General features: G+C 57.2%; 2 protein-coding genes across 2 annotated transcripts in view; both read right to left on the bottom strand.

Annotated features, from left to right (window-relative positions):
• The window catches only part of PNPLA6 (patatin-like phospholipase domain containing 6), an 18,934-nt gene extending 9,199 nt beyond the window's left edge, over positions 1-9,735 (bottom strand). Inside the window, exons 1-15 of the mRNA XM_014538582.1 lie at positions 9,321-9,735; positions 9,075-9,157; positions 8,809-8,906; positions 7,023-7,163; positions 6,781-6,940; positions 6,373-6,453; positions 6,055-6,183; positions 5,612-5,692; positions 5,363-5,525; positions 4,970-5,053; positions 4,599-4,708; positions 4,336-4,503; positions 4,169-4,246; positions 325-530; positions 7-132 (exon numbers count right to left, since the gene is read on the bottom strand). Coding sequence (XP_014394068.1) covers positions 7-132; positions 325-530; positions 4,169-4,246; positions 4,336-4,503; positions 4,599-4,708; positions 4,970-5,053; positions 5,363-5,525; positions 5,612-5,692; positions 6,055-6,183; positions 6,373-6,453; positions 6,781-6,940; positions 7,023-7,163; positions 8,809-8,906; positions 9,075-9,157; positions 9,321-9,552 — 1,940 coding nt within the window. The 5' untranslated portion in view covers positions 9,553-9,735. The remainder of the gene's footprint in view (positions 1-6; positions 133-324; positions 531-4,168; positions 4,247-4,335; positions 4,504-4,598; positions 4,709-4,969; positions 5,054-5,362; positions 5,526-5,611; positions 5,693-6,054; positions 6,184-6,372; positions 6,454-6,780; positions 6,941-7,022; positions 7,164-8,808; positions 8,907-9,074; positions 9,158-9,320) is intronic.
• Positions 9,736-11,711: 1,976 nt separating this feature from the next.
• MCOLN1 (mucolipin 1) overlaps positions 11,712-19,958 on the bottom strand; it is an 8,614-nt gene continuing 367 nt past the window's right edge. The window contains exons 2-14 of the mRNA XM_014538581.1: positions 17,503-17,708; positions 16,646-16,813; positions 16,368-16,533; positions 15,874-15,982; positions 15,541-15,637; positions 15,245-15,344; positions 14,877-14,983; positions 14,603-14,752; positions 14,368-14,469; positions 13,923-14,045; positions 13,303-13,518; positions 11,967-12,106; positions 11,712-11,886 (exon numbers count right to left, since the gene is read on the bottom strand). Of these exons, the coding sequence (XP_014394067.1) occupies positions 11,850-11,886; positions 11,967-12,106; positions 13,303-13,518; positions 13,923-14,045; positions 14,368-14,469; positions 14,603-14,752; positions 14,877-14,983; positions 15,245-15,344; positions 15,541-15,637; positions 15,874-15,982; positions 16,368-16,533; positions 16,646-16,813; positions 17,503-17,708 (1,721 nt within the window). The 3' untranslated portion in view covers positions 11,712-11,849. The remainder of the gene's footprint in view (positions 11,887-11,966; positions 12,107-13,302; positions 13,519-13,922; positions 14,046-14,367; positions 14,470-14,602; positions 14,753-14,876; positions 14,984-15,244; positions 15,345-15,540; positions 15,638-15,873; positions 15,983-16,367; positions 16,534-16,645; positions 16,814-17,502; positions 17,709-19,958) is intronic.

Below are 19,958 nucleotides of genomic sequence, written 5' to 3'. Positions count from 1 at the left end.
CTGTACAGCGCGCGTCCGGCCTCCACGGCGGTCCAGTCGATGGCGAAGTCCATCTGGCGCACGAAGGGGGACATCCTCGCCGCCACCGTGTGCGCGGCACTCAGCACCACACTGGGCTGTGCGCGAATGATCCTGCAGAGGCAGGACGGGGAGCAGGGGCCGGGTGTCCTGGGGCTGCCCTGAGGGAGGGGCCGGGCGGGTGATGGCCGGGAGGTGGGGCTGGAAGGGCCCAAAGCCCCCCTGTTCAGGTGTAAGCCTTCAGGGGCGTGGTTTCTCCCATGGCGGAAGGGAGTCAGGGCCCCCCAACACAGGGCCCAGTCGTACTCATAGAAGTCGCTCTTGGAGATCCGCAGGAAAGTGCAGTCCCGCTGGGCTCGCAGCGTGAAGATGAGGGGCTCCCCGGTGAGCACAGCCAGCTGCCCAACCAGCTCGCCCGGCTGTGCTACGAACAGGCACACGTCCTCAGCCTTGTCGATCATGCGCTGGTAGACGTGCAGGCAGCCCCAGAGCACAAAGTGCAGGCTCACATCCTACGGGCAGGCACCAGGAGATGGGCACAGGGCCAACACTTCCACCCCAACTCAGGTCAGTTCACCCACCGGAAGCGGAGGAGGGGGTGAAGGCTTTGCATAGCTCAGCTGATATACACACACACACACACACACACACACACACACACACACACATATACATATACATATCTCCATATTATTCAGCTCCCAGGGCAGACATTGCTAATGGATCACCAAACTCTTAAGCCCAGATTATGGCCCATGAATTCTTTCCAACACAGCCAGCAAGAGGCTGCAAGCATTGGCTACGTAGGGGGTGTGGCTTCAATCCTCTTTGCTCTTCTGGGCAATTGGATAGCCGCAGGGAAGAATAAAGTTGGATCCTCACCTTACACCATATCAAAATGGATTAAAAACATGAATGTAAGAATTAAAACTATAAAACTCTTCAAAGAAAATACAGGGATCCATTTTCATGACCTTGAATTTGATAATGGATTTTTGTTGCATAAGCAACAAAATAAAACTTTTGAACTTCAAAGGACATTATCAAGAAAGTAAATGGACAAGTCACAGTACGGGAGAACATATTTGCAAGTCATATGGCCTACTAAGGGTCTTGAATTCAGAATATATAAAGAAATCTTATAACTCAATAATGAAACAAATAACCCAATTTAAAAATGGACAAAGGATCTGAATATAAGAGAGATAAGCACATGAAAAGATCATGACTCATTAGGGAAATGCAAATCAAAACCAAAATGAGATGCCACTTCACACTCACTAGGAGAGCTAGGATCAAAAAATGTTAAAGAGAATGTGGAGAAACCAGAACCTCGTACAGCAGGTGGGCGGGGAGAGGACAGGGTGCAGCCTGGAAAACGGTCTCAGAGAGTTAAAAGCAGAGCTGCCGTATGACCCAGCTGTTTGACTCCTAGGTATCTACCCAACAGAAATGAAACTCATGTCCACAGGGACACGTGTGCGTAAGTGTCCATAGCAGCATTATGCATCATAGCCAAGAGGTAGAAAATAACCCACATGGACATCAACGGAGGAATGGATCAGCAAAAGGCTGAATGTCCACACAGTGAAACATTATTCGTGCTTCAGCAGGACTGAACCTTGCAAACATGATGCTCAGTCGGAAGCCAAACACAGAAGCCCACAGAGCATGTGATCCCATGTATATGAAGTGTCCAGAACAGGCCAATGGATAGAAGTAAGACTAGAGCTGTTTAGGGCATGGGGTGGGTGGGTGGGTGAGGAGGCAGGAGACTGACAGCTACAGTGCATGGGATTTCTTTTCAAGGTGACAAAAACGTTCTAAAATGGACTGTGCAACTCTGTGAATAAACTAAAAACCACCGAAGCACACTCTTTAAATGGGTGGACTGCATAGTATGTGGATGATATCTCAATAAAACTATCACCAAAAATAAAAAATCCCCTGTTCCCCATCCCTTGTTCCCCTCCATGCCTGCTGACATCCTTGGTTTCTAGAAAACGACGTATTACTTCTCACCCAGCAAGTAATTGGCACAAGCGTTCCCTCTGCTCAGAATGCTCTTTCCTCCCCTTACACTTCCCTCCCTCCCACCTGCCTTCTTAGCTGCAGGTCACGTCCTCAGAGATGCTGCCCCCCTGAGCCAGAGTCTGTAGGGCCGAGAACAGCTCCTTCTATCTATGCACTAAGCGCATAGGATCTACGTCCTCTGAATGGAATGTCCACCAGAACTGTGGGCTTCGCAGGGGCAGAGGCCTGGTTTTTCCGCCTCTGCAGCTGCTACACGGGGCCTGGGACATCTGTCCAGCAGGACCTGAGACACAGCAAATACTAAGTACGAACAGGTGCCCCTCTCCTTCCTCTCTGGTTGGCCTGCCTCCCTGGACACCTCCCTTTTCCAACCTTTGATAAACAAGGAAGTGAAACTGTACAGATATGGACAGATTTCTTCTTCCCCCAACATAGCAACCTGTCTGGCACCTCACAAAGCTCCAGTGAGCACCAAAACACTGCAAGGACCCCTGGGAGGGCCAGCCCCGGAGACACACACGCGCTGGAACCACCTAAGACAATTTCTGGCTGGGTCTGGGATGTGAATGGACGTTACTGACATGAGGCTGCCATTTGCCACCAGGTCGGGAAGCAAGTTTCTCTACTGCAGGACTCCTCAGAGCCATGAATATGCTAACGCTGTTCAATGGACTTCCACAAAGAGATAAAGCAGCCGGCATTTCCCAAACCTATTGGCCACGGAACCCTTGTGGTGCAGGTGTGTCACGAAACACACTTTGAGAAATATCTGTGCAAAGCAGAGTTCTCAGCCTTGGCGTTACTGACATTTTAGGCTGGATCATTCTGCTGGGGGGCTGTCCTGTGTGTTCTCGCATCCCTGGCCTCGAACCATTAGACGCCAGGAGCACCCTCCCAAGTCAATAAAAAACGCCTCTACATTACCAAATGTCTGCTGAGGGCAACGTTCTCCCAGGTGGAAAGCCATCAGTGTGAAATTTCAGAGAGAGGGACAGTCACATCCCTAACAAAGCTCCTGAGAAGATCCTGAGAAGACCCCGAGCGATCTGTTAGCATCCACGGCTGCATTGAGCCCAACAGGGTCTCCCAGGTCAGCAGGGCCCAAGTGCCCCCGCAGGAGCCACGGTAGGACCGCACTTTCTCAGCTCATTCCCCAAAACCACAAACAGCTGGCAAAAGCATCACCCAACTCCCTCTGCAGAAAGGAGCCCAACCCGGCAGTAAGCAGCTTGGGGCGACAGTGAATCAGCCAGCCAACAGGCCAGGTGCCAGGCGCCCCACATTCCGCCCAAGCAGTGCTTCAGTCTCAGTACCTATGCCATGTTGCCCTCTGCGTCACCCCTGAGCTGCTGCTCCACACCCTTCCCTGGGCTTGTCACCCTTGCAAACCTTAGGCAGCTCCGACTATTTCCTCTTTCATGCTGGTGGCAGTTACTGCAATACTTCCATCCCACAGATGAGGAAGCAGAGAATTTCCTAGATGACTTGCCCAAGGTCACACAGGGTATCTGGCCAGAGTCCGGGTTTTAATCTAGCCCCTCCCCCCAGAACCCCCTTCCTGTGCGTCCTGATATGAGATCACGGCCTCAGTGCCCCCAAACGGAGACTAGAGGGATTCATGGGGCAGTTTCCAAACCTCCAGGTGCTACCAGCAGGCACTGAAGTCCAGCTCCTGGGGCCAGTTCATGGCCTCTGGGTCCTGATTCCAATTCGTACACATTTACCAAGTGCCCAGCAGGGGCCCAAACCATCAGGGTGTATTACAGAACCAAAAACTCAGAAAACAGGTTGCAGGAAAGGCCAAGGCAGGCAACAGATCTAGGGGCTGGGGTCTTAGAAAAAAGTGTTGGAGGTCAGAGACTGATTGGTCCAGAGCAAGCATGTAAAATTCAAAGGCTAACACAGGCCAAATAAACAAGGCCCATGGGCCGAAAGTTTGACATGCTTGGTTCGAGGATAAGGGGTGCGTGAGCTGGGGGTCAGTCGTAGGATCCGAGGGTCAGGGACTGGAAATCATAGACTAAAAGTTCCACATGTGGGGTCAAAGAGCAAGGATCAGAGATCAGAGGGGTCTCAGGTCACAGTTGTATGTTTAAAGGTCAGGGGTCAGCCTCACCTGGTCCCCCTGGCGGGCGATGATGGTGCCGGCTTTGGCATGATGTAGCAAGACTCGGCTGTTCAGGAGGGAGGGGTCCTGGGGAGGGACGGAGGTTGAGACTGGTCCAGCCAGGCCTCCCCCCACCCTCCACTTAGTCCCCCAGCTCCTGGGCCAAGGCCACCCACCTCAATCCGCATCAACTTGGCCAGCTCCCGCTTTGCCGCCTCAAAGATGCTACTGGTCTGGCGGCCCTGGTAGGGCCCGAAGGGGCAGCCACCGGTGGCTGACTCATCCTCACAGTAGCTGTACTCGCAGGCACCTGCCGGCTGCTCCCGGGGCTCCTGAGTGGGAGTCTACATGGGACAGGGCCTGTGACCTCCCTGCTCCCACCCAACTTTCCTCCTCAGGGGCCTCCGCCAGGGGAAGGGCAGAGAGGGCAGGGCCTTACCCGGACAGGGACTACCTGGGGCCCCCCTGAAGCCTCTTCTTGCAGAGACACGGAAATCCGGCCACGTTCATATGCCATGTCGAAGTCTGAGCGGGGACCTCCCTGCAAGCCTGCAGTGGGCAGGGGACAATAAAAGCAACAGAGACAAGACTGACCACAACTGCCAACCCGTGCAGACGTGACTAACCAATGACTGCCCTCCTCGATCCTCACCACAGCTGGGAGGGCATCATTCAATGAGCACCCATGAAAAAGTCAGCAGAAAGTGCTGCCAGGGTTTCCATTTGACAGATAAGAAAAATAAAGACTGGCCAGCCTGCATTCCAACCCAGAAGTCCGATGCCTCCCCCTCCCGGCCCAAGGCCCCAGACCTGAGATGTCCACTGGCATGGAGATGCAGCGGCTCAGCAGGGGGGCCGAGGGGGCTTCCAGGGATGTGGGCTTCACCAGGTCCCCTGAGGGAGACACGTGTTCAGGCTCCTACCATTGGGGGTGGGGAACTGAAGGGGCCTGGGGAGCAGTCAACTCAGAGTCCCTGGGGACTAGGAGACTAGGAAAGGTACTTCCAATGGGTCTACAGCGAGCATGTCAAACTCAAAGGCTAACACGGCCAAATAAACGAGGCATGCGGCCTGTAGGCCGCGAGTTTGACATGCTTGGTCTACAAAGCTGAGGCCACAGGTCGCTGGAGGACCAGCCAGGAGTCAGATCTGGGTTCCTAGCTAAGAGGCCACTGGGGCTCCAGCGTGGGTCATGTCAGGCACCTGCAGGTCCAGGCAGGGGGGCCCCGGTGGGGTCAGGTGGCCGGCCAGGGGCCTCCCGAGGCTCCTCCGTTGCCGAGGTGCTGCCAACACGCTTGGAGCCTCGAACGGGGCTGGTGCGAGCCGGGAGGCCGGGGCTGGGGAAGAGGCGCAGGGGCTGGATCTCCTGGGGGCAGAGAGCACCGTTATAGCAGATCCCGGGAGGCATGTGCTGCTGCACCCTTCCAACCCCGTGCTCTCCGAGCGACTCACATGGCTGAAGAGCTCATTGGTCAGACCCAGGTAGTTGTGGAGGGCCAGGAAGGTGACTCGCTGCAGCCTCACCATGATGATCTGCAGGGGCGTGGTCAACAGGGGCGGAGCCAGAAGAGGGGCAGGGCCAGGAAGCAAGTCAGACAGCAGAGGGGCCAAAGAAAGTTGAGAGGGAGCATTAAAGGGGTGGGGCCACAAGTGGGGAGGAGGCTGGCTGGAGCCAAGACCAAGGTTGGGAGCACTGAGGGGAGAGCAGAGCCACAGAGGCTCCAGTGAGGAACCCACGTGAGGTGGCAGAAGCCTGGGAGATGGATCAAGACAGCTAATGGGTAGAGTCGGGCAGCACAGAGGTCTGGCTGCTCAGGGCTAACAGCACAGCCTGAGAGACTGCTGGGTCCCAGCCCGCGGGCGCCTGTGATGAGGGAGGTGGACGGCCTGCTGACCTGCACCACGCGCACCAGGCTCTCGGGGTACTTGGTGAAAACTGCAGAGAAGGCCTCCACCGGCAGCCGCAGTACAGTGGAGTCTCGGGCTGCGCGGGCAGACACTGTACGCTGGGGGTGCTGGTGACCCTGGGGATGCAGGGATATGAGGAGAATCAAGGTCAGGGGCTGAGAGTCCTCACTGCTCCCCCAGCTCTTCCTAACTCTAGTGCCTGGAGGAACCACCAGCAGCATCAGGAGACCGGGGCCTCTCCAACCCAGTCCACTGGGTGTGGCGCTGAGCCCCAGCCGCCTTGCCACCCCAAACTGATCACTCACAGTGATGACATCCAGGATGCTCAGAAGGCTGTTGACACTGTCCCCGGGGACTACCTCCTTCACCACACACTCCTTCCCATCCTGTAACACACGGCGGTGGGAGTCAGGGCAGTGACCAGGGCTGCCAACCAGCATGCCATCTCCAACCACACCACTGGCCCTCACACTCACCCACCCGTGATCACTGATGCCCCGATCTCCAACCCCACCGAACCTTCTGACCAGCACCCACTTCTTGTCCATAACTAACTGCAACCACTGACCACCCCAGATACCCTCGGGCATCTGCTCCCAACTCCTGCCTGCACATCTCCAGACCACCAGCCCTATGACCAACAGCAGTGCCTGTCCCCAGTGGCCACTGCATCATTGCTTGTCTCCCTGCACCCCCCTTCGGGCAGCACGTACAGGCCCTGGCAGGCAGAGCTCCAGCAGCCCGTCCTGCACCACATAGATGCTGGCATCTGGCTGGCCTGGCCGGAAGACGTAGTCACCCTGGCTGAGCCGCTGGAAGATCATGTGCCGGCAGAGCTCCAGGAAGAGCGGCTTCTCGAAGTGGCCCAGCACCCTGTGGGATGGGGGAGGGGAGGAGGAATGCAGGTCAGGTCAGCACCCGGCTCTGCAGCCCCAGCCTGCACTCCGACACTGACCGGACGTTCTTCAGCATGTAGAGCACCTCGGAGGGCAGGTGGGAGTTGGCCAGGTCGCCCTCGGTCAGGTCAGCCTCCAGCACGGCAGGCGGGGGCTCCTTCCGCTGCAGTGTTGGGGTCTCTTTCTGGATGCGGAGGATCCTGGTGGGAGGAGAGAGGTATGGGGGCGAGCAGGGAGAAGGCACGGGCAGACCTGAGATCCCCATATACCTTTTCTCCTGAGTCACAGAGAACAGGGATCAGCAAATTCTGGCCTACTGGCCAAATCAGGCCCCCATTTCTTTTTTGTACGTAAAGTTTTAGTGGCACATAGGTACATTCATTCATTCATGTCCATGTTGTCTGGCTATTTTCATGCTACAACAGAGTTGAATAGTTATAGCAGAGTTGTATGTGGCCTGCACAGCCTAAGATGTTTACTACCTGGCCCTAAACAGAAAAACCCTGAGATCACCCCTCCACTAGTCATAGGCCCCTGAAATGGACCCTCTAGTTAGACCCCTGGCATAGCTTCTAAGACACGGGCAGACTTTAGAAAAAACACCTGTTCGTCATGGGACCCCTGACATAGTCCTTCCAGCAATCACACAGCAGACTCCTGAGATAGCCCTTCTAGTGTAGGCAGACCCCTGGCGTAACTTCCATTATATGAGGAGACTTCAGATACAGCCGCTCTGTTCTTTATAAGGTCCCTGAGCTAATCCTTCCTCCCAGGTCTCAGAGAACCCTGAGGCAGCGCGCATTACATGTGGAGAATCCAGGTATAGCCTCTTTGCTATTCACAGACCTGGGAGAGCCCTTCCCCGCACGTCAGTTACTGCTCTGACAGCCTCCACACTGGTCACAAGATACCTGAGATAGACCCTAGTATGAGCAATTCCGAGTTAAACTCCATGATATAGAGAAATCCAGATAGAGCTCCTCATCTGAACAGGGAGGCCCTTGGGCTAGCCCTTCCCCAGGTCAGATTCCTGAGATAGCCCTCTGATGGTCATGACAACATCAGGGCAGCTTTTCAAGGGTGTGAAGACACTGAGATGTGGAGACTCGAGATACGGTATCTGATCATGGAGAACCAGAGACAGCCCTCGCAAGTCACAGAAAGTCATGTGATAGGACATGTTGGTCATGGACAGCCCTGGGACAGACCTTCATATCTCATGAAGTGGATTCCATGATGTTAGGAGACCCCAGAGCCAGCTCGCAACTTAAAAAGATCCCTGGAAGAGCCTTCCTCAGACCCTTGCTAATGACAGGCACCCCTAAATGTCCTTCCTGTATTTCTCGTGCAAGAAGACTCTAGAGATAACTCCCAGGGAACACAATCCCTGACACAGCCTCCTTATGAGGGAAGAACTCCAAGGTAGGTGACATGGAGAGATGTTTTCTGAGGTAGCAAGTCTGCTCAGATAACCCGGGAGAACAGAGCCTACAGATAGCTCTTCCACCTGAGAAAACTCCAACGCGGCACCCCTGTGTGATGAGACCCATGAAACAGCCTACCTAGAAACCCCAGAGAGAGACCCCACAAGGTGTCAGAGATACTGACGGAAGAGCACATAGCTCAGAGATAACCTCTAGGGAGAGGCGTCGCTGGGAGGGGAGTATCTCTGAGATAGCCTAGGGGGACGGCCTGTCTGGTGTGAGGCAGCTCAGGGATGGCCTCTCTGAGGTGAAGACTCCCAAGATGGCCCACGGGGTAGAAAGAAACTGGAGACACATGGGCTGATCACTCAAACGGCCCATGAGGGCGCCCCGGAGCCAGGGGCACTCCGCACAGCCTTACTTCTTGGCAATGTTCAGCATCTTGAGTTTCTTCTTCATGCGTGGCCTGGAAGCGGCGGAGACGGAGGTGTCCACCAGGGAGGAAGTGGACTGTGACACCTAGCACAATTAAGGGGAAGAACAGTCAGCTGCTAGCTCAGACCCTGGGGACGAGGGGTGTCAGATGCCTAAGTCCTTAACCGAGGAGGACGGGTTTACAGGAGTTGTGACTAAGTGAAGGGCAGGGCTTCTGCGTGGCCAGCGGGAGCCTGTTGGTCCTGGACTCACCTTCCGCATAATCTTCCGGCCATAGAAAAGCACTTTGTCCCTCTTCCGGAACCGGTACCGCGGGCCCTCCGGGGCGGGGGTTTCTAGGATCAGGGGAGAGGGGCACTCAGCTCTGCGCAGACGCCACGCGGCCAGAGAGGGGACACTGCGTGCAGACCCTAGCCGGTCCAATCCCGACTGCCTCCGGAACCGGCATTTCAGCTCCCCACAACGCAGCCTCCCCAGAGGGGCCCGAGGGGTCCTCACTCGGCACTCGAAGCCTCCGCACTAGCAGGAGGATGAGCACGGCAGTGACCAGCACGGCGACTCCGGCCCCGATCATCACGCCCAGCACCTGCGGGACGAATGGCACTGGCTGCGCATCGCAAACCCGCCCCACCGAGCCCTCCCCGGGGGCCAGGACGTCCTGGACCCCATCCCACTGCGCTACGTCCACACCCGAGACGTTCACAGCGGCCCCTGTCTTCTGTGTCTCCATCTGCAGAATGGGACAGCGCGACTCCCCCCCAGGGCGGGGGTAGGAGGCGGCGCGACTCTTCCCGGCGGCTCTGCCGTCCGCGCGCGGTGCACGCCGGGAAATATAGTTCCGCCTGAACAGACACAGCCCAGTTCTTGCGGGCCGCGCTGAGCTCGTCGGGAGTTGTAGTCCCCGCGGAGCCTCGCAACCTCGGAGCTTTACCATTCTTGCATGCAGAAGGGCCTCCACCAGCTGTTTCTGGCGGGTCGACAGGTTTGGTAGCCCAGAGTCCTGGGAATCAAGAAGCAGGAGGAACCCGTCACTCTGGGCCCGCCCCTCCCCTGCCACAAGCCCCGCCCCTTCGTACCCGCAGCCTGGGTGGGGGAGAGCTAGAGGGGCGCGGCGGGGCCGAGGGGTGGGGCAAATTGACCTCGGGTTGGACTAGGGAGTGAGGCGTGTCTCTGGTCCCGCCTGACTCTCTTCACTTACGCACCTGGGCCGATCAGCCGCTCTACCTGTCCAACCCCCACCCTAGGGCCAAAGGGCTGCCGCCGGGCACCCACTATCAGCAACCAGCGCCCGGGTTCCCCAAGGGCACGGCTCCTTCACGCCGGCCTCTACCCTATGGGATTAATCCATCCTGACCCCCCGGGAAAACTAGAGCCTAAGCTAAGGGGTCGGGGAAAATGCCTGGCTCCTGGCTCAAGCCTGCCCTGGGGAAGACCCAGGGGCTGGGGCTCGTGGGGGTGCTGCTGGGAGCTCCTACCCAAGGGTGAAGCATAGTAACCTCCATCTTGGGTAAAAACTGCTGTTTAAAAATTTAACCCTGCTATTCTGGCTTCTGTAAACGTTTGCTTGCTTAAATAATAGGGAAAATAAGACTACTCCCCATTCCAGAGAGGCCATAAACCAGCCGTGGGCAAATTACGGCCCCCAAAACTAAAAAAAAAAAAAGACCGTACCCTTTTATGTAATGATGTTTACTTTGAATTTATATTAGTTCACACAAACACTCCATCCATGCTTTTGTTCCGGCCCTCCGGTCCAGTTTAAGAACCCATTGTGGCCCTCGAGTCAAAAAGTTTGCCCACCCCTGCCATAAACTCTGCCCCAGACAGAACTGTCAGTGCTGAAGCCAGACCAGGCCTTGAGATATGGTCTCACCGCCCTGTCCCAGCACACAGAACTTTTTCTCCGAAGGTCCAGAAGTCTAGTTCCAAATTTGGAAAACAAGGAGCTGAAAAATATATAAATAAGGGAGACTTCCACCATATTGGGCCCCAGAATTTGAGAAGCAAGAGTTCCTCTGGGCCCGCTAGCGCTGGCGAAAATAACCAGGACTCCAAATAAATTGCGCTTATTGATGAAGGCGTCTTCTGATTTACAATATAACGAGGGGTCTTGGAGGGTGCGGAGGTCTTGGAAGGGTCCTGGGGCTCTGGGAGTGAGTGGGCTCCCAGGACGTTACTGGCTGATGCTGGAGATCTACTGTCACGTGATAGTAAACAGAGCATCCCTGGGGCTGGATGCTGGCGGCATTGCTGGCGACGCCGGGATTACTGGGGACAGTGAAAAACCACTGATTCTGAGGACGGAACTATTGCTGGGAAACCCGGGAGCTGGCGTGCATGTCCCTGGGGTCGTTCGGCACGAGCGCGCCGGCTCCGTGGCAGATACGAGGAATGCTGGAATATTACTGCGACTTTTCCGAGGCTGCGAATGCTTCTGGCTTCGCTAGAGTATTAATGGGAGTTTAAGGTAATTGGACCCTTGAGATATTACCTGGAAGCTTCAGGGCGGGGTGGGTGGATGGGACTAGTCCCCTCCCACTTTAGGGAACACCTGGCTCCCGGTGCGGAAACAGGGGAATGAGCATCAGAAAGCCGGGGGCTTCCATTAGTCGGCGGAGGACATTGGGAAAGCCGAGGACTCGCTCACAACCCCCGAAGCGGGGGATGGAAACCCGGACTCACCCGGAGGCCGCAGCCGGGACGCACTCTGCCAACGCCGCTGGAGTCGCCCCCCGGCGCGGCCCCTTTAAGTTATTCGCCGAGGGCGCTCGAAGCCCCGCCCCGCCGCTGGGAAGGCCGCGGAGCCAGGCCGAGTGTGGCGACGCCTTAAAGGGGCTGAAGAAGAGGGGGTCTTGGAATGCACCTCCCGCTAGAAATGGGACCACAACGTGTATTTTCCCTTTTTATTTAACATCCACCCTACGCTTGTCCGACCCAGTGGCCCACGCCTGCACAGGGTGCGAGAGCCAGTCCTAAACGCCAACCCTAAGAATGGCCAGCCCGGCTCTCCGCGGTCCCGGGTCCGGGTCAGTTCACCAGCAGCGGTCGCTCCTCCGAGGCGTCCCTGGAGGAGGGCAGTGTCAGGGGGCGGGCAGGCGGCAGCTCCCCGGCAGCCCAGCCCTCCCCGTTCCCGGGGGATCGAACCTGCTCCTGCTCCGGCCGCAGCAGCACAGGCTGCAGGCCGAGCCGCTCCCGCGGCGGAACTTGCCGGAGGTGGGGCTGTCCTGGCACTGCGCGATGTAGGCCTGCAGCTCGCTGGGCTCCACGCCCGTGCTGCCGGGGTGCTGCGGAGAGATGCGGGGTGGCCGGCGTGCAAGGGGCTCCCTGAATCTGCCCTCCCCCACCTCCTTCCCCGCCATCTGGGTCTCCTCGCTGTTCCGAGCGGCTCCCACCTCTGGGCCCTTGTGCGTCAAGGTCTGACTCCAGGAAGACCTCCCCGACTCCTGGATGCTGGGATGTGCGACCCGCACCTGGGTCAGGTGGCGCCCATCTACTCCTCAGTGCGTGGACACCGCAGCGTTCAGCGAGCCCAGCCTTTGCCCTCTGCCTCGGAGGGAGCCACCATCTCTTCCCCAAGTTCTTTCTGGCTACGTGGCCTTTGCTCCAGGCGCCCCTTCCCCCTGGTGCTCCCTCTCTTGGGATCCCACCTCTCAATCTAGAACTTTCTGATATGACGAAAAGGTTTGATTCTAGGGTGTTCAATCAGGAAGCCGCTAGCCACATGGGCTCCTGGGCACTTGATGTGTGGATTGTGTGAGTGAGGAACTGAATTTTGGAATTGTATTTCATTTTAATTAAAATCCAAATTTAAATAGTCCCATGAGGTTAGAGGCTCGTATTGAACAGCACATTCTAGAGACTTTGCTTGCTTCCTAGCTCTCACCGGCAGTGATCATACTCCTGCTCATGCATTATCCGTCTTGCCCACTGGCTCTGGGCAGCCTGTGTACACCTCACCTTGTTTCCTAGAGGCCTGGCCCAGCACAGGGCTTGGCTCACAACAGGCCCTTGGACGCGTTGGCTAAAAGAATCCTGCCTACCTGCCACCCGCACATTCTGCTCTGCCCCCACTGTCTGCCCCCCACAGGACAGAGGGTCAGGAGCAAGGCTTCCTGGTTGAGCCTGGTTTCACCCCTCAGTTGCTGACCTTGGTAAGTCACTGAAACTCTGCGACCTGGTGTCCGTATTGGTAAAAGCCGACTCGAGAACCCTACCTGGCCGGAGCTCACCTGATCAAACTGAGAAGGTGGCAGGTAAGCCATGACAGCAGTCCCACCTGTGACCCCTAATTTCCAGCCACCATTTCCTTTGGCTTTGCAGAGTCTCCCACATTCTCTCCCTGGGTCCTTCTCTCCTCACCCTGCCATGTCCTCTGAGACCCCCCGTGGTGGCCTCCAAGGGACACAGAGCCCCGGTTGGAGCTGTGTGTGATGTGCGTTGGCCCCATGGGGAGGCAAGCTGGAGGGGAGGCGCGGCTGACCTTGATGGCGTCATAGGCACCGGTGATGAGCGCGATGAAGAGGCTCAACACCATGTAGATGAAGAGGCTGATGAAGGAGTAAAGGTAGATCTGGGAGAAGAGCCAGACGAGGCTGCTGCGGCCCTGCTGCGTCTGCATCGCCGCAAACGTCACAAACATGTCATCCCCATTGATGAGCGAGAACAGGCACTCCGACACCATGGACAGCGAGCGGAACTGTGGCCAGGCAGTGAAGTCAGTGGGATTGTAGGGAGGGAGGGGGCTGGGCGGGGGCACAGCAGAGTACTAGTAGTTACAATGGGGCCACCTGGGGCCCACTATGCAATGACAGTGCCCTAGAGTCAAGGCCAGGGTTACCAGGGGTCAGAGGGACAGTGGGCAGAATATCAGCAGTTACAATGGGGTCATTTAGAGTCGTCATGTCAATAAGGTCATAAGGCCAGAGTCATTGGGCAGAACCGCTGCAGACCTCTTGGTAAAGTACAGAGGGTCACGCAGTGCGTCCTGGTCAGTGAGAGTTAAACCAGGGGCCGAGGGCTTGGGACGTAGGCTTGGAGGAAAGGAGCCAGAGAACCTTCACCGGTGGGCCCTGTGCACCCCACAGCCCTGCTGGTCCCTACCTTCACGTGGTAGGGCCCCAGCACGATCCAGCCGCAGAAGCAGTAGCCCAGGTAGATGACAGCCACACAGCAGCAGAAGCGCATGACGCTGGGCAGGGCCACCCGCAGCGTGGCGATGAGGATCTGCAGCGGGCAGGTGGCTGATGAGGGCAGGGCCACAACCCTGGTCGTCAGGGCACACGGGCGAAGCGGGCAGGGCCTGGCTGAGGGCACAGCTGGGGAGCTGAGAAGGGGGAGCCTGGAGCTGGGGGGTAGGCTCACACGGTCCCTGCTCAGACTCAGTGACAGGCACGTCTGGGTGGACAGGTATGTGGCTAAAAGGCTCATGGCGGGTCCTCTGCAGGGGCTGGTGACTGCGCATGAGTATGAATTTGGGAGGTGGGAACTGGGGGACGTGTGGCTGCCAACCGGAGGGAGGGCCCGGCCTGCACCCACACAGGCTTACATTGTACTTGTGGAAGAAGGTCAGGTAGCGGATGACACCGACCCAGACAAGCAGCGTCGAGGTGCCCAGGAGGATGCTGCAGACATCGTAGCTGGCCAAGTTCTAGGAGTGGGAGCAGTGTCAACCACATCTGGCTGGGGAACGTGGCCCCAGGTGGGCATCGGTGGGGGCAGTATAGGCGTCAAGGTCTGGAAGGGGCCGCCCGGGCCCCGGGAAAGGTGTGGGCAGGACCCACCTTAGCTTCAATGCCGATCTTCATGATGGTGCCCGAGATGGTGAGCACATCGCTGGTGACCAGCAGGATGTACCAGCCGTTAACAAATTCCAGCCGCTCCCACAGGCTGATGGCCCGTCCCCGCTGCCGCCACACAAACCCCACAAACTCCTGCAGGAGGCAGGGGGGGTGAGGGCTTTTCCAGGCACGGGAGCCTCGTGCCACCCACAGCCCTTATGGCCCCAGAACTGGGCAAGGCTGGTTTGGGCACATGTGACGCTGGGATGGCTCTCACATTCTGCAGCAGGAAGCCACGGAGCAGGGAGCGGGCACACAGCAGGAAGGAGAAGGAGCAGGTGAGAATCACCACCACGTCAAATAGGAGCCGGAAGCTGTTGTCTCCTGTGGGGAGGGGCCTTGGGTAGAGCCGGGGTAGCTTGGGGCCTTCGGAGGCCAGGGCTGGGGCCGGGCCAGGCCAAGGGGACTGCAGGGCTGGTTTGGGCTGGTCAGCGGGCTCAAGGCTATTCTGAGTTAGAAGCTCAGTCAGTGTGGGTCTGAGGTTCAGGGATCCCTCGGTAGGTCAGGGTCCCTGGTTGCTGCTGGTCTGGGGTGTTGAAATCCCTGGGCAGGTCAGGGCCCCTGGTCCAGGGTTTGAGGACTCACCATGCCTGAAGACACTGGGGTGCTTACACTCCTGGATGTGGACCTGGGTCTCCAGGCTGATGGGGACACGTCCGCTGAATGCCTTATTGTCAAATGTGATCTGTGGTGGGATACAGAGTGAGCCTGGACCGGCCGGGCTCCCAGACCTGCATGCAGGATGGTCTGTCTAGCTCCAGGCTCTCAGCACCCACATGCGGCCCTCGGCCACGGGTCCCGAGCCCTGGGGCTCAGAAGTCCTGCTCCCCACCCCAGATCACGGCTGGGTCATGCTCTTACTCGGGACACCGCGAGCTCACCAGGATGCTGAAGGTGTAGCAGTCGGGGATCTCATTGTTGATCAGGCTTTGAAGGTTGATGGTCTTCAGCTGGAAGTGGATGGTGACGTTGATCAGCCTGAGGGGAGGGGTCTGGTGAGGGGGAGGGAGCTCCACAGCTCCCTCAGGCCCTAGAGTGCCAACGTTCCTGCCCGATGCTGACTCTGCAGCTGGCAGAGGGAAGTGATCACTCAGCAGGCATCCGCCTGGCCCGCCCTGCCCCCACCTTCAGGGAAGTGGCTGCCAGGGGGGCCCCAAGGACACCTGGCCTCCTGCCTCCCCCCGCCCTGGGCAACCCCCTCCATCGGGCAGTACTTGTGGAATTTGAGCGTGAGGTTCTTGTAACTGGCGCTGCCGTCCGAGAGAGAGGAGTCATCACTGGGGGGCACAAAGGGTCTCTCAGGGGGGTCCACCCGGATGCAATCTGAGGACAGGGAGTCAGGGAAGGGGCACAGGATGGGGGAGGCACAGGCAGGTCTCCCAGAGTCCCTGAGAGACCCCTGCCCTCATTCACTTTGTACTTGAGCATTTGTTGTTTGTCCCCCGTTTCCCCGGGGCAGGGCCCAGTATGTCTATTCCCTGAACAGACACTAAGGCCTGGAGCTCTGTAGCCCCTAACTGTTTAGTGGATTAATGATATTAAACATAACACCTGACTCTTTCTACATGCCAAGCATTCTTCTAGACACGTTGCATACATCAAATTATCAATATTCAAGACAACCCATCTCCTGGATGAGGGTACAGCTGGGATTTTAATCCCAGCAGCCAGGGACCCCCAATAGCTCAGCCCTGCCTTGTCCACTCACCAGTGACAACCATTGGGTCGATGTCAAAGGTGTCATTGGCTGGGTCCACGTGGCCGCGGTGGTAGTACCGCTGGCAGAGGGCCAGGGCTGAGCCATTGGCCCAGGGGCTGCCCCCGCCCCGTACATATGCGTAGTGGCCCAGCGACACATTAGGGAGCATCAGGTACTGTAGGCAGAGAAGGGGAGGGTCCGTCAGCCCCACCACCACCACCTGCCCACCTGCCCTGGCTGCCCGCACCTGCCCTTGGCTGCCCACACCTGCCCTTGGCTGCCCGCACCTGGTCCACAGCATAGAAGATAGCCTGGTAGAGCTGCTCCCGCGTATAGGCGGCGAAGGTGTCATCTGCCCCATCGGAGTAGCCCAGAAGGAAGAGGTGGCGGAAGGCAATGGTGTTCTCCTCGCGGAATGTCACTACCAGCTGGTTGCTGAGCCCAAAAAGGATGAGCTGGTGGGATGACAGGGGGTTGACACTGCTGTGATGGGATCTCCCTCGATGCATGAATGGAGGAAAAGTAGAGGACCCACTCCATGCCCACCATTTGTTCCCAATGCATAGCACATAGTGGCACTCATATATCTCAGGGTAGCAACTAGTGTTCATGAAATGTTTACCTGATGCCAACTTCCATGCTAAACCCAGACCTATAGGGTAAGTACCACAGTGCTGGAACCCTTACCAAAGGGAAATTAGAAGCACAGTCACACGTCCAAAGCCACAGCACCCTAGGGCAGGGTCTGATTCATCTTGGGATCACAAGACCCCAGCACAGAGCCTGGCATGGGAAAGGGGGCAAGTATCTGTTCAGCCACCGGGTCAGTTCTCTTTGAGGGTCAACATGGCGCCAGACTGCCTGGGTTCACGTGCCAGCAAATCCCAGTGCTTGGTTGCCATGTGACTTTGGACCAATCCCTTCACCTCGCTGAGCCTCAGCTGCCTCATCTACAAAATAGGGGCATGTGTGAGGTTAAAAGGAGCTGCTCACCTAGAGCTCAGCGGGTTTTCTGACTTATTACTGCCATTGTTACAGCCATTATGCTGCCGCAGGGTCAGGACGAGGTTCTGACTCCCAGACTCTCCTTCAAGGAACACAGTGGCCACAGCACCATTCCTGCTGGGGCTCCCACAGGTCTCACCTGTACAGTGACTACCAAGATCTTAACCACTTGCAGCATCAGCTTAAAGGGCTTGCGGCCCTTGGCCCGGAACTTGTCACAGGGACTCATAAAGAAGTACTTGAGACGGCGGCGGAGGTCTTCTTCTTCCAGAGGGGCCGGAGGGGCCGGCGAAGCCCCCGCCTGGGTCCCATACCCGGGGCTGGCGGTCGGGAGGTGCTCGGCCTCTGTGGGAATGGAAGAGAGCAGTGGGGACCGGACCCAGGCCGGCCTACCTCCCCAAAGGAAGGCAGATCCCACATCCCAGCCAAGAAAGCATTCTGGGAGATCTCAGAAAATCTGAAAACCTACGTTTTATGAATATATGCAGCAGTGCTGCTCGGAGGTTGCAAATTCAAGTTTGGGACTCAAAAGGGCCTGAGTTGATACCTGACCCTGATGCTCACTGGCACGGACAGGGCCCCCAGACTCTCTGGGCTCAAGTTCTCATCTGAAAAATGTGGCAAGAGCATCTCTCCCAGGAAGCTGAGGATTTGATGCTTACAAAGTCTTTATCACAGGGCTCGTAGTGTGATAAGAATGTCAGGTGGTAAGAATGCCAGGACATTCCACCCTTATTCCTGTTGATCTGTGAGGAGAGAATGAACTGCTCTCACTGGCTTCTCACAGGGCACTCAAGGCTCCTGGGCACATCCCAACTCCAAACCCCAGGCATGAACATGGAACTCAGCTGCATTCTAGTATTTTCTGGAAAACCCTTCCCACTCATCATGACCTGATCTGTCCAGCTGACGCTCTCACAGCCACAGGCTTGGAGAAGGGAATGTCAACACGTAGGGCAATAAGGGAATGCATTTGCTGAAGACTCACTGTGCGTGGGCCAATGTTATTACAGCACTGCCCGTATGTCAGTTTGTGAGCTAACATGGCATCTTCATTAAGGCTACCAGCTCCTGGAAACCACACAGCCCTAGGACCTGCCTCTTCCTGGTTGGGGGTCCCCAGGCACCTTCCTAAGTCTCAGTTCCCTCAGCTGAAAAACAGAAAAAGTCTGGGCGCTGGGGCTCAGTGGTTGAGCATCAACCCATGAACTAGGAGCTGGTCTTCCCTTCCCTGTCAGGCACATGCCCGGGTTTCGGGCTCGATGCCCAGTAGGGGGCATGCAGGAGGCAGCCAATGATTCTCTCTCATCACTGATGTTTCTATCTCTCTCTCCCTCTCCCTTCCTTTCTTTTTTTTTAAATTTTGTTTTATTGCTTAAAGTATTACAAAGAGTATTACATATGTCTCCTCCCCGCCCCCTGACCTTCCCCTGGCTTCCCCTACCCCCCAGTGTCTTGTGTCCATTGGTTATGCTTATATGCATGCATACAAGTCCTTCAGTTGATCTCTTACGCCCCTCCCTGCCTTTCTGAAATTAATATTTTTAAAGTGGAAATTTTTAAAAAGTCTCCCCCTGAGGCTAAAACCCTGAGAATGCTTCCAGAATAGAGTGAGACAATGCAGCTCAGCTCGAATCTCAGTAATTCTTCAGGAGACAGAGGCTATTCTAAGCACTGCTTGTTCCCTTCAATCCCCACCAGCCTAAGAGGAAGGGCCAAGGTTTCCGCAACTGCTGGGGTCACAGCTGGTCACAGCAGCCCAGAACTGTCCCTGGCACCCCCACCACCACCCCTACTGGGAGAACCCAGCTTCTTTCTAGGACCTGGCTGCCCCCCTGCCTGGCACTGCCACCAAGATGACTGTGGCCACTGCCAGAACCTGTTCTGCAGGGACGGCCAGCTCCTGACTGGTCCGGTCCCTTTGGAGTTTGGATGCTTTCGCAGTTGTCTACAAGAGAGCTGGATGGAAGCCAGAGGGCAGGCCGGCCTCTCTCTCTGGGTCATAGCTAACCCATCGCAGGCCCGACCAGTGAGACACCTTTCAGGGTATCCCGCTAGCTCTACAAGGGAAGATCAACAGAAGGGCCTTCCTCCAGGCTCCCCCAGGAGAGGTGGAGACTGAGGGGATTGGAGGCGGGGCACCCCACGCCTGCACTCAGGAAAGCTGAGCTTCCATGGGTTCGGAGATCTGAGAGAGAGTCAGGCGCCGAGGCTCAAGGAGGCAATGCCCAGTCCTCGGCCTGGGGTTAGAGAAGCGGAGCATCTGCCTCCTGCATGGGGGAAGGAAATGCGCGGAGTCTCGTGCGGGATGGAGAAACCGGTGCCCGCCGAGTTCCAGCAAAGCTGAGCGGCCGCAGCCGAGGCTCAGAACGGGAGCCTCGCTGCCCGAGTCAGAGGAGCTGGCGGGGCCCGCTCGCGGTCGGAGTTCGGGACCTCTGAGCACAGCCTGGGTCCAGGAAGGCCGTCGGGAGCCCCGCCACTCCGTGTCGGGGAAGCTGGTGCCCACCCGCCTCCCGGGTTCCAGGAGCCCAAATCCCCAAAGCTGCGAGGTCAGCACGGGAGTTCGGGACAGGGAACCGGTACTCCGCCGCCCAC

Source organism: Myotis brandtii, unplaced genomic scaffold (genome assembly GCF_000412655.1).
Source record: "Myotis brandtii unplaced genomic scaffold, ASM41265v1 scaffold193, whole genome shotgun sequence".
NCBI classification, from domain to species: Eukaryota; Metazoa; Chordata; class Mammalia; order Chiroptera; family Vespertilionidae; genus Myotis; species Myotis brandtii.
This window is presented reverse-complemented; position numbering and strand designations above follow the sequence as displayed.